The sequence below is a fragment of the Cervus elaphus genome, chromosome 30, assembly GCF_910594005.1.
Source record: "Cervus elaphus chromosome 30, mCerEla1.1, whole genome shotgun sequence".
NCBI classification, from domain to species: domain Eukaryota; kingdom Metazoa; phylum Chordata; class Mammalia; order Artiodactyla; family Cervidae; genus Cervus; species Cervus elaphus.
The window spans coordinates 66,737,835-66,753,359 of record NC_057844.1 but is presented as its reverse complement, the minus strand read 5'-3'; the positions used below and the strand labels follow the sequence as shown (position 1 = coordinate 66,753,359).

General features: G+C 40.5%; 1 protein-coding gene across 1 annotated transcript in view; it reads right to left on the bottom strand.

The window, feature by feature from the left end:
• GPC6 (glypican 6) overlaps nucleotides 1-15,525 on the bottom strand; it is a 1,191,916-nt gene that overhangs the window by 119,556 nt on the left and 1,056,835 nt on the right. The window contains exon 5 of the mRNA XM_043892444.1: nucleotides 979-1,109. Within this exon, the coding sequence (XP_043748379.1) occupies nucleotides 979-1,109 (131 nt within the window). The remainder of the gene's footprint in view (nucleotides 1-978; nucleotides 1,110-15,525) is intronic.

The window sequence follows — 15,525 nt, the reverse complement described above, 5'->3', positions numbered from 1 at the left end:
AGACAGAGAGAGAAAAATATCATAGGATATCACTTATATGTGGATTCTGAAAAAAGAGGACAAGTGAACTTATCTACAAATCAGAAATAGAGTGACAGATGTAGAAAACAAACTTCTGGTTACCAGGAGGTAAGAGGGATAAATTAGAAGATTGGGATGGCCATATACATAATACTATATATAAAATAGATAACTAATAAGGACCGAGTGTAGAGCACAGGGAACTCTATCTGCTCAATTCTCTGTAATGGCCTATATGGAAAAAGAATTTTAAAAAGAGCAGATATATGCATATATATGACTGATTCATTTGGCTGCACCTGAAACTAACACAACATTGTAAATCAACTATACTGCAATAAAATTTTTCTAAAAATTAAAAAAATTGTGCACTTGATATTTGTGTTCTGCAGCTGAAAACCCAGAATCTGTCTTGTTTGATTTATAAAAACTTACTATTTTTAAAAAATGTGTGTTTGACTTTATACAAAGCAGCATTTTCCTCTGACGATTCATTAACGAGGGTTACATTATCGTCTTAAAAAAAGGAAGTCAGATGGAATGTTTAATAATTTACGCGTGAACATGGAGAACATTTGCCTGGTTTGCGCAGCTGAGGACATAATTAGAAGTTCCTAGAGAGAGAGAATAGGGTGAGGGTGTGCAGAAATCACAACCATTAAAAAGAAAATTCCCCCCAAATTGCTCACAAATGTGAGGGATTAGTCAATATACTTGGGGCTCTCTAAAACTTTTTAGCAGCCAATAATTTCTTCATGATTGAGGAACTGCAAAGGAAAAGCTTACTTCCTTCCTCAGTGCCATTTTGTTAGACAGTTTTAATGAAGTAGCAAATTTGTCACGCGACAGGAAAATCTCACGGACAACATATTAGAGTTTACAATCCCAGCCAGTATCCATTACTTCATTTTCAGATGACTCCCCTTTGCTTATTAGATAAATGACTAAGGCAAATACCTTTGCAGACACCTGCATGCTGTTTTCCTGCATGTTCATAATGGCTTCAGAGATCTTGACGTCTATTGGGTCCATGACTGACTCAATGTTGAACGGTCCTTCCAGGCGCTCTGCCACCAAGAGCATGGCATCTGTTAAAATATGGGAACATGATTGATTGGAGAACTGGGAACTCCAGCTTCTAACCTGTGTTGCAACACTTCCCACATGACTGGCTGAAAAATGATCACTCATTCAAACTTGGTATTCGCTTTTACATAGTTCGAAACGGAATGGATGACTCAGTCTTAAAGGAGTATTTTATTTCACTTGAAGGCTTAAAAATATTTTACAAGTATAGAACCTGGCCCCAAAATGAGAAAGTAAGTTCAAATTAAAAGAGTTGAATATACCTAACTCTTTCAAGTGACGTTTAAAAAAAAATTAGATCAGGTTCAAAAGTGGAGTTAATCTCTTTTCTTCTGGAGTATGAAGAACATGGAGACTATTGAAGTGTAAATTGGAGAGTCTGGAGGATGTTCTAATGTCAAGAGTCAAGCATAACTAGGTGGAGGAAGCATTGCTAGATTTTCCAAGAACAGACCTGTCCCTACTTGGTGCTGTCAATCTATCTAGCACGCCCTGTTTTTAACACCTTGTTACACTTTAGGAATAGAGAAACTTCTCTTACTTAGTTTTTCTCCAGTCAAGAATACTGGAGTGGGTAGCCATTCCCTTCTCCAGGGGATCTTCCCAACCCAGGGATTGAACCTGGGTTTCCTGCATTGCAAGCTGATTCTTTATTGTTTGAGCCACCAGGCAAGTCTCTGGTTTTTCACATTCAAGGCTTATTACCGTGTCTATCATATTGTAAGCTTTCAAAAATGTCTATGAAATGATACGGAACTGAAGTACAGCTTGGGAAGACTTAGTTTTCTGGAGAAGATGGTCACAATGATAAGGAGGTAACAGTTATGAAACAGGAGTGAGTTGCTCTGGGTTCCCAACCCTGCCACTAACACCCAGATGACTGTGGGAGAAATCTCTAGCTCACTGGGCCAAAGATTAGTGAAGTATATAAAGGGACCTAGGATGAGGACTCTGCCAGTGTCTATAATGAGTGACACTGTAATAATGATAAGTAATAAAGAGGACCATTCCTTTGCCCTTTGCCACTGCAAACTGGCACAGTTTGGTAACTGGCATAGTTTGCTAACTTGTCTCCATCAGGACTGTGGAATAGAACTTTCTGTATGATGAAAATGTGGCTACTGAAACTTGAAATGCGGCAAGTATGACTGAATAATTAAATGGTGAATAAATTAATTTCCCTTTAAATAATTTAAATATAATTAACACTGTCCACTTGGGACCAGTGGCTACAATGGCTACAATGTGAGACAGAACAGCCTAGACTTTTAACATGTTGCCTCAAAATTTGTCAGGGTTTTCAATTGGTAAAGCACTTGGAAACCAATCTTAAAATGTTGCCCCTTTCAAATTAATACATGTTTATCATTATATACTTAGAAAATATAGAAAAGAAAAAAACAAAAATGAAGGAGAGAAATACACCCACAATCCCACTTCCCAGATTAACGCTATAAACACTTTGGTATATGCCCTATGTTGGTTTTTTTCCCCCTCTGTGCATGAATATTTTAGGCATGCAACTGAAAATAAACTGTGCCGATATTGTATAATCTGCTTTCTAAATGTAACATATTATTAATGTAACATACTGCTGATAGTAGTTGCTTCATAGCATTGGTGGGAGGAAAACAAATTTTATTTTTATTACATATCCTACCATGCTCCACCAAAGGCCAACATCAAAAATTTTTCAGGGTTATAAGTAGGCATGAATTAAGCAAGGGAGAAACATTTTAAGATAGATGATTTTTATAAGAAAGGACTGTCTGGGAAGCAGAGTCATGTTTTTAAAGGGCACCAGGGTTTGTGAAAGACATCAGCTTTCACAGTATCAACAGGTTCTCTCGGCTAGACCTCACACCTGGCTCCTTGATCTCCTCCCTAAGGAATGATGGAGACTAGAAGCATCCAGAGCCACACCTGAAAATCAGGGAGGTCCTGCTTCCATTCCCACCCCCCAGTGCTTGGTCCATATTACTCTCATGGACACAGTGACATGAAAACTGAAGTGTGAACAAAGACTCATTATACACTCTAATAACAAATTTGCTGATTTTCCCCCCCTTATCACAGACCTATCTGTGAATGTCACATCAGAACCTTACAACAAAGTAGTCATTTCTCTGGGTCTTAATGACCTAATTATCTGGCAACTGATGCTCTTGAACTGTGGTGCTGGACAAGACCCTTGAGAGTCCTTCAGACTGCAAGGAGATCCAACCAGTCAATCCTAAAGGAAATCAACCCTGAATATTCACTGGAAGGACTGATGCTGAAGCTGAAACTCCAATACTTTGGCCACCTGATTTGAAGAAGTGACTCATCTGAAAAGACCCTGATGCTGGGAAAGATTGAAGGTGGGAGGAGATGGGTTGACAGAGGATGAGATGGTTGGATGGCATTGCTGACTCAATGGACATGAGCTTGAGCAAACTCAGGGAGATAGTGAAGGACAGGGAAGCCTGGCGTGCTGTAGTCCACTGGGTCGCAAAGAGTCAGACATGAGGGAGCAATGGAACAACAATGGACAGAGGATGCACACTGTTTGGTTGTAGTATTTGGATATTAAAGATGTTTTCGGGGATTTTCTTAGTGATCCAGTGGTTAAGACCCCTTGCTCTCACTGCCGAGGGCATTGGTTCCATCCTTGGTTGGGAAACTAAGACCCTGCTAGCTGTAGGGCAAGTCCTCCCCCCACCAAAAAAAGATCTCTTCTCTTTTAATTTTTGTCGGTTTATTTATTTATTTGGCTGCACTGGTCTTAGTGGTGGCACAGGGATCTTTGATCTTCACTGCAGCATGCAGGATCTTTCAGTTGCATCCTGTGGGAACTTTAGTTGCAGCATGCAAACTCTTAGTTGCAGCACGTGAGCTCTAGTTCCCCGACTAGGGATCGAACCCAGGCTTCCTGCATTGGGAGAGTGAAGTCTAAGTCCCTGGACCACCAAGAAAGTCCTTCCTTTAAGGCTTTGAAAGTTGCCCTGAAAGTTGCTCTGTTTCTTTTATGTTTTTATATCTATTTTGTGTATTATAAAAAACAATCCCCCATACTGTTAGACTCTGCAAGAGTCTTTTTGATGAAGATTAATTATGACAAATGAGCAAGCTTCTCTAGACAGGAAAGTGACAGTCACTCAGTCATGTCTGACTCCTTGCAACCCATGGACTGTAGCCTGCCAGGCTCCTCTGTCCCTGGAATTCTCCAGGTAAGAATATTAGAGTTGGTAGCCATTCCCTTCTGCAGGGGTTCTTCCTGACCCAGGGTTGGAATCTGGGTCTCCTGCATTGCAGGCAGATTCTTTACCATTTGAGCCACGAGGGAAGCCCATGATTCTCTAGACAGGTGTCTCCTGCTGTTAAAATAGAAGGACAAGTTATCCTTATAAAGGAAAAAGAATTGGCCCAGGGAGTCATCCACTGTATGCAGTTAAAGGAAGGGATAACTATGGGATCCTTAATTGTATGTTTTAGACAAGTATTTGAATAAATCATTGCACAAAGAGTACTGGCCTATCATGGAACATTTATCCAACAGGAATGGGCTGAGTTGAGACAGTAATAACATTAGCTGCATGGGATGTCTGTAGTCAGTTGTGCTCTGGGTAGAAAGGACGAGCTTTGCACTGGATCGTAAGGACTCAGCATATCGTCCCAGTTTGCAATGATGGGGTCTAAAATATCTCTAAGAAGTTTCTCTTGTTTAAATTAAACCAGTCCTGTCTCTACCTGACATTCCCTTCAATAGGGAAGGCACAAAGCTATTTGATTCATATCATAAAGTCAAGGAGTTTATCTTGGGTGATTTCACTCTTTAGTTCCTTGTTCCTCCCTCACCACAGAGCTCAGCTTTTTGCTTTCTGGATATGCAAACTCAGCTCCTCTTTTTTGACCCCATTTGCCTCCTTGACCTTGGAAATAGGCCATTCTACTGATGATCCTGTTTATTAAACACGTAACCAAATGGCCATATTCATTCAAATTGTTTGGCCCTGAAGTTCCATTCTTCATCTCGATTCATTTGCTTTTTACACAAATTAATTGAAGGTGATACATTTTTGCTGTAAATAAATATATATTTATTGATTTTAAAAAATTTATTTATTATTGAAGTATAGTTGATTCACTATGTTACTTTTGGTATACAGCAAAGTGATTCACTTATACATACATATGCATGCACTTTTTTCATATTCTTTTCCTTCATGGTTTATTACTGGATATTGACTATAGTTTCCTGTGCCATATAGTAAGATATTGTTGTTTATTTTATATATAGTAGCTTATTTTCCTTTTAATTTAGGTCACCAGTCAGAATATGCTACTTTAAGCTATCTGGTTTAGGCTAGTACTAATTTTTAAAAAATTCATTAAAAAATCACTTTACTAAGGAAAATTAGATTCTCCTTTGAAGACGCAACGATTGACTCAAAACCTCAGAACCATTGTTAAGAGTAGCAATGTGCATGCAGTTAACAATACTGTATTGTACCCTGAAACATTTGTGAAGAGGGTGGATTTCATGTTATGTATTATTTTTTTACCACACACACACAAAGAATGGTGGCTCAGATGGTAAAGAATCTGCCTGCAGTGTGGGAGACCTGGGTTCGATCCTTGGGTTGGGAAGATTCCCTGGAGGAGGGCATGGCAACCACTCCAAGTATTCTTGCCTGGAGAATCCCCATGGACAGAGGAGCCTGGCGGGCTACAGTTCACAGGGGTGCAAAGAGTCAGGCACAACTGAGCGACTACGCATAGCACATTGTGTTGCTCAACTAAAGAAGTTCTTATTAACTGAATTATCTGTTGATAGATCATTAACTAGTATAAACATATACCAATATACTGAAACGCTGTGTTGCTTTCATAAATAAATACATGCGTTCTTCCAAATCCTGGAAAAGCGCAGATAAAATTGTGCGGAAATATTTGGATAAAATAACATGTGTGCACTGATATAGCCATACCAGGCTTTTGGTTAGAATGAGAGCAAGGCTGGCAGAGGAAAGTAGGTACTGGTTTTCTGGACTTAAATTTTTCTATTACAAAGTTGTTTGTGAAAACAGGTTGGCTGACAGAGGGCCAGATAAACAGGAGGATAAAGGGGCCACAGAGGATGAGCTGGTTGGATGGCATCACTGACTCAACAGACATAACTTTGAGCAAGCTCTGGGAGACAGTGAAGGACAGGAAAGCCTGGCGTGCTGCAGTTCATGGGATCGTAAAGAGTCGGACACGACTTTGTGAGCGAACAACACGGCAACAACAGACAACTCTAAGTAGAAAAAATATATACATATGTCTCCTTACAATATAATCATCCCTGCCCCCAACCAATTCCCTTTTCCATTGTTCTAAATATACATGATGGGATTCTCCAGGGTCACAAAAAGAAAAACAGCTTTTCAGAAAATTCCTCTAATATTTTGTGTTTCCACGTAAAGGTTAAGCTCACAGTAACTGCCTTGAGGAGTCTAGTTTAGACACACTACAAGGTGAGAACGTGGCAGTGAAGGGCAGCCTGAGTCCTCAGCCCTGGGACTTGGAACAGGCCTGCAAGCGGGTGCTGGCTCTTCCTCGTGCCCCAGACCCCAGATGGTGAGAGGATCTGCGTGGTACATCCGTGGTCCACTGAGCAGCCAAGCGCATCCCCGCTTGACTGGTGTGCCTCCCACCTGCTGGGCAAGTCTGTCAGCAGTCAAGCTCCCCAAGTGTCAGGAGCATCTTTTCTCTCCTTTGGGGCCAGGGAAACCATGACTTTTATGACACCAAGGCAGTAGTTGGTAAGTTTCTCTGAAACCAATTAAGCCACAACATGGTCATAACTTCCTCCAGAGGCTGCCATCCTGTGCTATCTTAATTATCTCCGTGCCATTTATATTTTGAAATATTTGGAACATTATTTTTAACTATGCTCTTGGAGCTGTTATCTATTGCCAATTAAAGTAGGCCAGTTCGAGTGTGTCAGCTAATGACTAGCTGGTCCTTTCTGCGCATAGCTTCCGTGTTGTCCACGTTTTGTTTCTCTTTAAACAAAAGACTATTATCTTGCTCAAGCAGTATACATAACTTTTGTTTCTAATGTTATTTAGATGGCCTAGAAGTAAGTGGGGGCTTCCCTGGGGGCTTAGTGGTAAAGAATCAGGCTGCCATGCAGGAGACTCTGGTTTGCTCCCTGGGTCGGCAAGATCCCCTGGAGGAGGAACTGGCAATCCACTCCAGGATTCTTGCCTGAGAAATCCCATGGTCAGAGGAGCCTGGTGGGTCACAAAAGAGCTGGACGCAACTTAGCGAGTAAACAACAGGAGTAGCTGGTATCTTAGCATAAGGTTTTGATGCACAGAGAGATATCATGACCCTTTTAGCACAAGAGGCATGTGTAGCAGCTCAGCAAGAATGTATCTACTCAAAGGGTGCGGGCAAAGCTGCACCTCTCGGTCAAGGCATTTCACTCACGTCAACATGGGCTTTCTGGTTAGGAGTGGGGAAATCCAACTCTGGTTAGATGGAGTCAGGTACTTCAGTTTCCATTTAGGTTCATCCATTAAAAGTCTGAGAGATAATATGTGTCACTTAATTCACAGAGTCCCATTTTCTTCATCTATGAAGTAGAGATTATGACAACCTCTACCTATAGTGTGCGTGAGGACTCAAATGAGATAGTGCCTGGAAAGACATTGGCACAAGGCCTGGCGCACAGCAAAGGTAAGCAGCTATATGGCACTATCTCTGGGCAGTGGAAGAAGAGAGGACCAACTGGCAAGATATTTTGGTGGATGTATTGACGGCAAGTGATGTGAGGAGCTGGGTGGTAAAATACACATGAATGACTTTAAGATGTATAACTGGTACTCTTTTGCATGTTAAGTTAATATTTTCATAAGAGCTGCTTTTTGATGGATGAGTTCATTATACCAAGAGATACAAAACTGCAGTGTTTTCTCACATGGTGCCCCTTTGCCAATTAAAGATCACTATAAATTCTGACTTACTTTCCATCGAGGTGTGTGTGTGTGTGTGTGTGTGTGTATGTAGCTCAGTCGTGTGTCCAACTCTTTGTGACCCCATGGACTGTAGCCCACCAGTTTCCTCTGTCTATAGGATTTTCTAGGCAGGAATACCTGGAGTGGGTTGCCATTTCCTGATCTAGGACATCCTCCCAACCCAGGGATCGAACTCACGTCTTTTGTGTCTCCTGCATTGGGAGATGGGTTCTTTATCACTGGCGCAACCTGGGAAGTAGAGGTGGGGTTTATGTCCCATCCCCCTGAATCAGGGTGGGATCTGTCACCGCAATAACTAATAGAGTAGGCAGTGCAAGGGACACTGTGGATTTCTGGAGCAGGAAATCATCAGACTGCAGCTTTCACTTTCTCTCTTGTGAGACTCTATCTGAGGTCCCCGTGCTGGTCTGGCCACATGTAGACACTCCAGGGGATAGTCTCTACTGGGCCCAGGTTACTAGCTATCCATGCTGTTATAGACAAGAAATACTTGAGTTCTCCCAATAATTCATATGTTGACACCTAATCCCCTAGGTGATGGCATTTAGGGGTGGGGCCTTTAGGAGGTGATGAGGTCAAGAGGGCTGAGCCTTCATGAGTGGGATTAGTGTCTTTATTAAAGGACCCACACGGCTCCCTTGTCCTTCCCACCACGTGAGGACACAGTGAGAGGGTGGCAATCTATGGACCAGGATGCAGGCTTCATCTGACACTCAATCTACCTGTGTCTTGACCTTAAACTTTCCAGCACTCAGAACTGTGAGACAGAGATGATGTTTCAGCCACTCAGTCTTTGATACTTTTCTTATAGCAGCACCAGTGGACTAAAGACTCCTGGCCAGAGTGCCAGGCATGTGAGTTGAGGCCAACTCGACCAGTCCATCCACCAGCTGATTACCACCTAGTGACCCGACGTGGGGCAGAAGAATGAGCTAGCTGAGGCTTCCCAAATTTCTGATTCACTGTTCTGTAGTTTATAATAATACCATTGTTGTTTTAAGCTGCTAAATTTAGGGATAATTTGTTTTGTAGCAACAGAATACTGGAGTAGCCCAATTACAATATTTACAAAATACTCGGGGATGTTTTTCCTATAATTTATTTGACAGGATTCAAATTATTCAGCTCTCTAGTCAATTAATATGACAAACAACGTTAGTGATGTAACCCCTGTTTCCAGCCACTGTAATAGTCAAGAAAAATGAGAATGCCCTAAAGTGAAAGTGTTAGTGGCTCAGCGTGTCAGACTGTTTGCGACCCCATGGACTGTAGCCCACCAGGTTCCTCTGTCCATGGGATTCTCGACGAAAGACTGCCGGAGTGGGTAGCCATTCACTTCTCCGGGGGGATCTTCCAGACCCAGGAAACACACAAAAAGAACCTTTCTAAGTCTGCACTGTGTTTTTTTATACAGTGTTACAGTACGTCAAATGAAGGGTTGGCTAGTTTCACAATCAGCTGTTTCCCCTGGGATGTGAGCCGGAGCTAGCAAGACAGAGGGAAGAAGGTAAAGATCTAAAATTTTCTCTAGGTACTTGACTTTATGAAGAGCAAAGTCTCTGACACAAGGAACCAGCCATTATCTCTGATCTCTGGATAGCACTGGATTAAAACCATCTTGCTGCAGGGACTCCCGAAGGCTTTGTGCCTCTGGGATAGAAATAGTAAGTAGGATTTCATATGATTAGACACATCTTTTAAATTTATCTTTTGATAAAAGGAGATGTAAAATCGGAAATAACTTTGTTGAATGTTACTGATTATAACCTGGAGGAAAGTGATTTTCAAAATGTTTTAGGGGAAGCAAGAAGAGAAAGACTTTCTTTTAAAATGAGATGTTATTAATCTTTGTGTAAGAAACAACAGAGTAGAAATAATTTTGAAAGTTCAGTTGTGGAGGGGTGGGGAAATGGATGTGTGCGTGCGTGCCTGTGTGTGTGTATGTGCACACGCTCGCATGCGTGCTTAGCCATGTCCAACTCTTTGTGACCCCATGGAGTGTAGCCCACCAGGCTCCTCTGTCCATGAAATTCTCTAGGTAAGAACATTGCAGTGGGCTGCCATTCCCTTCTCTAGGGGATCTTCCCAACTCAGGGATTGAACCTGGGTCTTTTGCATTGGCAGGAGGATTCTTTACCATCTGAGCCACTAGGGAAGCCTGGGGAAATGGATAGACATGGTCAAAAGATACAAACTTCCAGTTATATGAATAAGTCCTCAGGATGTGGTATATAGCATGGTGAATATGCTTAACGGAATTGTACTGAATACCTGAAAGTTGCTAAGAGAGTACATTTTAAAAGTTCTCACCACATATGAACACGCACACAAAGGGTAACTATGCGAGGTGATAAATGTGTTAGCTACTTTCATTCTGATAATCATCTTGCAAAATACCCATGTATTACACCATTGTGTTATACGCCTTAAACTTACACAATGTTATATGTCAACTATATCTTGATAAGGCTGGGGCAAAAAATGAAAGTTCAGTTGAAATAAGCTTAACCTAATAAATATCTGTTATGTGCCAAGGAGCGTCACTATGTCACTATGAATTGCTGGTCTCAGGGGGTAGAGCACAGAAACAGCTCATGACGGCCAGCTTTGTGGTGTTTAGAATCTTTTTAAACTGACAAAGATAGAATACATTCACATTAAAGATATATTTTTCTTTCTTTGGGGGAAGTTTGAGTGAAAATAATAACACGGCCTTTCAAAGTTCTCATTAAATCTTTAAAATTTGTCGTAATAATCTACTCGTGGAAAATGAAATCTATAAGCACAATCTACTTTCTTGCTTTATCAGAAGTCCATAGGGCCCTGTTTCGCTTTTCTTTAGAAGCAGTGCTTACTCTTTCTTATATCTGCAGCACTGTTGTTTAAACTTAACTAAGATATTTTTTCCCACTGAGAAGCAGACAAAAGAATTAAAAAAAAAAAAATTAAGCTATTTTAAAAGCACCCTGGGGAACTCATTCACTGGCACTCAGTTACTCATCAATAGTAGTAATAACTATTATTATTAGTAATAATAATAATAACAATAATAAAAACCTGCTTCAGCATTTATGTATCGGCTCTTTTATGACCCAGTCATGACAGGGAAGTATTATAAGGCCCTGCTTTACTCTGTGGCTTGCTGGGGACTGGTACACTGAGTCATAGAGACTTTGTATGTGTCTTGGTTGCTCAGCTGTGTCTGACTCTTTGCGATCTTGTGGACTATAGCCTCCCAGGTTCCTCTGTCCATGAGATTTTCCAGGCAAGAATACTGGAGTGGATTGCCATTCCCTTCTCCAAGAGATCTTCCAACCCAAGGGATCGAACCCAGGACTCCCACATTGCAGGTAGACTCTTTACTGTCTCAGCCACCAGGGAAGCCCTTGCTTTCACTCAAATCAATTAACTAAAATGCTTGTGAGATCTTGGACAGGAATGAGTTTCAGGAGAGCCCAGGTCTGGGGACTGATGGATACACCACAGCAGCAGGCAGATAGGACCTGAATAACCAGGATAAAGTGCAGCCTTGAGAATAGAAAATTGGAACTTCCCTAGTCAGAAAGTCCATACCACATTTTAGGGTTTCTTTTGTTTTTCCTTATTAAAGACAGTTTTAATTTTAAAAATGTGTGGCTCTATAGGGATATAACTGATATAAAGCAAAATGCACGTAGTAAAGTGCACAATTGAATTCATTTTAACAAATGTCTGCCTCCATGAAACTACCAAAAGGATAGTTTTTTTTTTGCTTTTGATGTTTAAGGCAATTCTGTAGTTAAGACATTTTCGTTTGTAGAATTTTGATTCGTAAGAACCACCAAACAATGAAAATATGTATCTCTCTCTGGACTATACTCTTATTTTTCTCACTAATCACTCTCCCACCCTGGTCTTGCTGCTCTGTAATCTCTTCCCTGACATTGCCAGCAGAACTGTCTTTTAAAAATGCAAATCTGATGAGGTCACTGCCTCGCTCTAAAGGTTGCCACTGCCTTCAGGATAAAGTCTGAACCTCTTAACCCTGCATAAGAAAGGCCCTTCATAAGCTGGTCTCTGCCCCCTTGGCAGCTCTGCCTATGACCACCCCTGGTGCCCCCAACCCTCCCCCTACACAAGGACTCCCCCACTTTGAGCGCCATCAGAATCTTTCAAGGACATTGACATTGTCACCGAGGTCCCACATGGACCCAATCCAACCTGAAATCGATGACACACAAGTTGTTCTAAACACAGCCTGTTCTCATTTTACCTACTCAAGAACTTCCAAGGGTTCAGGTTTAAAAAGAGGCTCCTAATCAGATTCCACCTCTCCCTTCTCATTCATTTCTCACTATTCAACATGTCCTGTGGTTTCCTGCTATTACAAATAATGCCACAGTGAATATCCTTGTACATAATTCATTTAGCACGTGTGCAAATAAATCTATTGGATAAAGTCTTACAAGGCTGAGTCAAAGATATGGGCATTTAAAATGTTGATGGTTAGTCCTGAAGCTTGGCCCATAAAGGCTGTACCTGTTTACATTTCCAAGAGAAACACATGACCGTGTCTGATTCTTTAAGGCTCCAACTTTTAGATGGACTTAAGATCAAATGCTGGGATCTTTGCCAATCTGATAGGGTAAGAGACTGCATCCCAGTGTGGTTTTAACTTGAATTTCCCTCATGGTAAGTAAGGTTGAACATCCTTTAATGTGTTTAAAAGCCACTTCAATTGGTTTTTTCCTTCATATTCTCTGTTCACTTATTTTTCTATTGGATTATTAAATTTTTCATATTTATATAAAGGAGTTTCTTTAAAAAAAAAAAAAAAGTACTAGTCCTTGGGTGATATGAGTTATCATTTCCTCCAGTTGCTGTTTATCTTTTGACTTTGTTCCTGGTGGGATTAAAAAAATTATTTATTAATTTTAATTGGAGGATAATCACTTTACAAAATTGTGATGGCTTTTGCCATACATCAGTATGAATCAGCCATAGGTACACATGTGTCCCCTGCATCCTGAACACACTTTCCATCTCCCTCCTCCTGGGGAGGTGGGGACAACCTGTCCCCAGGTTGTCACAGAGCTTTGGCTTTGGGTGCCCTGCTTCATACGTCAAACTCTCGCTGGTGACCTATTTTACATATGATAAAGTATATGTTTCAGTGCTATTCTCTCAAATCATCTCACCCTTTCCTTCTCCCAGTGAGTCCAGAAGTCTGTTCTTTATGTCTGTTTTGCTACACAGAAATTTTAAATTTTTTATAGTCAATTTTACAGATCATTTATTTACATTTTTTGATCTTGCAGCCTATTTATATAGGCTTTCCAAGTTCACCTTTATGACCTCATCAATTACCACACATAGTATCACTCTTTAACTTCCTTTTGTTCCTGGAATACAGGTCAGATACCCTCCCTCCTCAGGGCCTTTGTACGTACTGTTCGTTCCTTCTTCCTTGAATACTCTCCCTCTATATATCTACATATCAGTCTCTTAACTTTCTTCAGGTCTCTACCTAAATGACATTTCTCAGGAAATCATCTGTAACTATGCTACAATTTCCTAGTCACTCTAATATGACTGCTTTATTCTTCATAGCACTTAATATTTGCTGAATTATTTTATACATATTTGCTCTTGTTCCCTTTTCTCCCCACTGTTTTGTAATCCTCAAGAGGGCAGGGACTTTCTTTTTGTTGTTCATTTCTGTATTCTCATCCCTTAGAACAATACTGGGATCCTAAGACTTGTTAAATGAATTACTGGAATACATTTTTTAAATCTTCTTTTTTTCCCCCTATACTTGATATAAACCAACTGGCTCCCCTCCCCCTGTCCTAAAACTACTCCCCCTCTCCTCCCCTCCAGTATACACCATCAAAAACGCCCGCAAAACTTTATTAGTGCTGGCCTACAAGATAAATAGGCCCTTGATGGCTTTTGATGTGTTATAAGGTGGATGAAGAGTTTCTATGGGAATTCAGAATCTTATTGTACTTTTTTTATTAGGTAGAAATAACTTTTTAGATCTTTTCTCCTGAAATTGAAAAGTATGGCTGGTTTTCTTTCTGTCAGTGGTCATTTCTAGGTTAATCTAAAGGAAAAAAAAAAGTTGACATTTTTGGTTTTTCCAAACAAGGTAATTCTTGCTGTTTCTCAAGACTCTAAGTTTGCCATTAACTTTCAAAGCAATCTCTGTGATGAATGTCATTTCTGATTCTTTCCTGTAATTTTCCCACATTCACTACACATCAAATTGATGATCATCCTTTTCCTGTCTTACCAACCCTGTCTGGTATTTAGGAACTTAAAAAAAAATACCTTTAAAAAAGATCAGACCACGGCAGGGGTGAGATCTAGCTAAAGAAATCATAATACCACAGAGTGAGGTAAATAATAGAAAATGGAAGTGAACCAATGAAATGCCATTTAAAATAGTGAACACATATCTGATTGAAAAATAAAACAGGGACAGCCACCTAGAATAATTCAAGAAACTGAAGAGTTAAAGCCAAATAAAAGAGAATTTGATGAAAATAACTGTTTATTTTGAAACCAAATCCAGGAAGAGGAGTAGAGAACAAATATACAAACTAATTTAATTCTGAAACCAGTGCAAACAAAGAGACTTATTTTGCTTCCACCCTGTAAACGGCAATGCAAATTGTAGGGGGTGAAATAATTCACCCGTAGTCCTAGCACAGTACAGAAATTAGAACCTACAGGACTCATCTCCAGACATTGCTTTCTTTTTAGTAGAATGATGCATTTGCATTGCATTTCATAAAAATATAATATATTCATGTAAGCATCATCTTACCACTATAACTTTGAGATGTTTAGTTACATCACAAGCCAGAAAGACTAGACCTTATAAATCATAAATTTGATGGACATTAAAGTGTATACTACCAACCATAACCCTTTATTTAAACTTTTACTGCCGATTCTTCATATGAATAATTTTTTATGTCATTTGTAGCTGCTGCTGCTGCTGCTGCTGCTAAGTCACGTCAGTCGTGTCCAACTCTGTGTGACCCCATAGACGGCAGCCCACCAGGCTCCCATCCTGGGATTCTCCAGGCAAGAATACTGGAGTGGGCCATCATTTCCTTCTCCAATGCATGAAAGTGAAAAGTGAAAGTGAAGACGCTCGGTCGTGTCCGACTCTTTGTGAACCCATAGACTGCAGCCTACCAGGCTCCTCTGTCCATGGGATTTTCCAGGCAAGAGTACTGGAGTGGGGTGCCATTGCCTTCTCCCATTTGTAGCTAGGGATATTCAAATAATTCACATTCACCAATCAGTCTTTGCTTTGATGATGAATCAGAGGATTTAAGGGGGTAAGGAGTTCTTTGAGATCTTTCTGAGAGAAGTGCATCTTTAAATCCCTAAAGTCTTCTACAGGGTTTTGGTATCA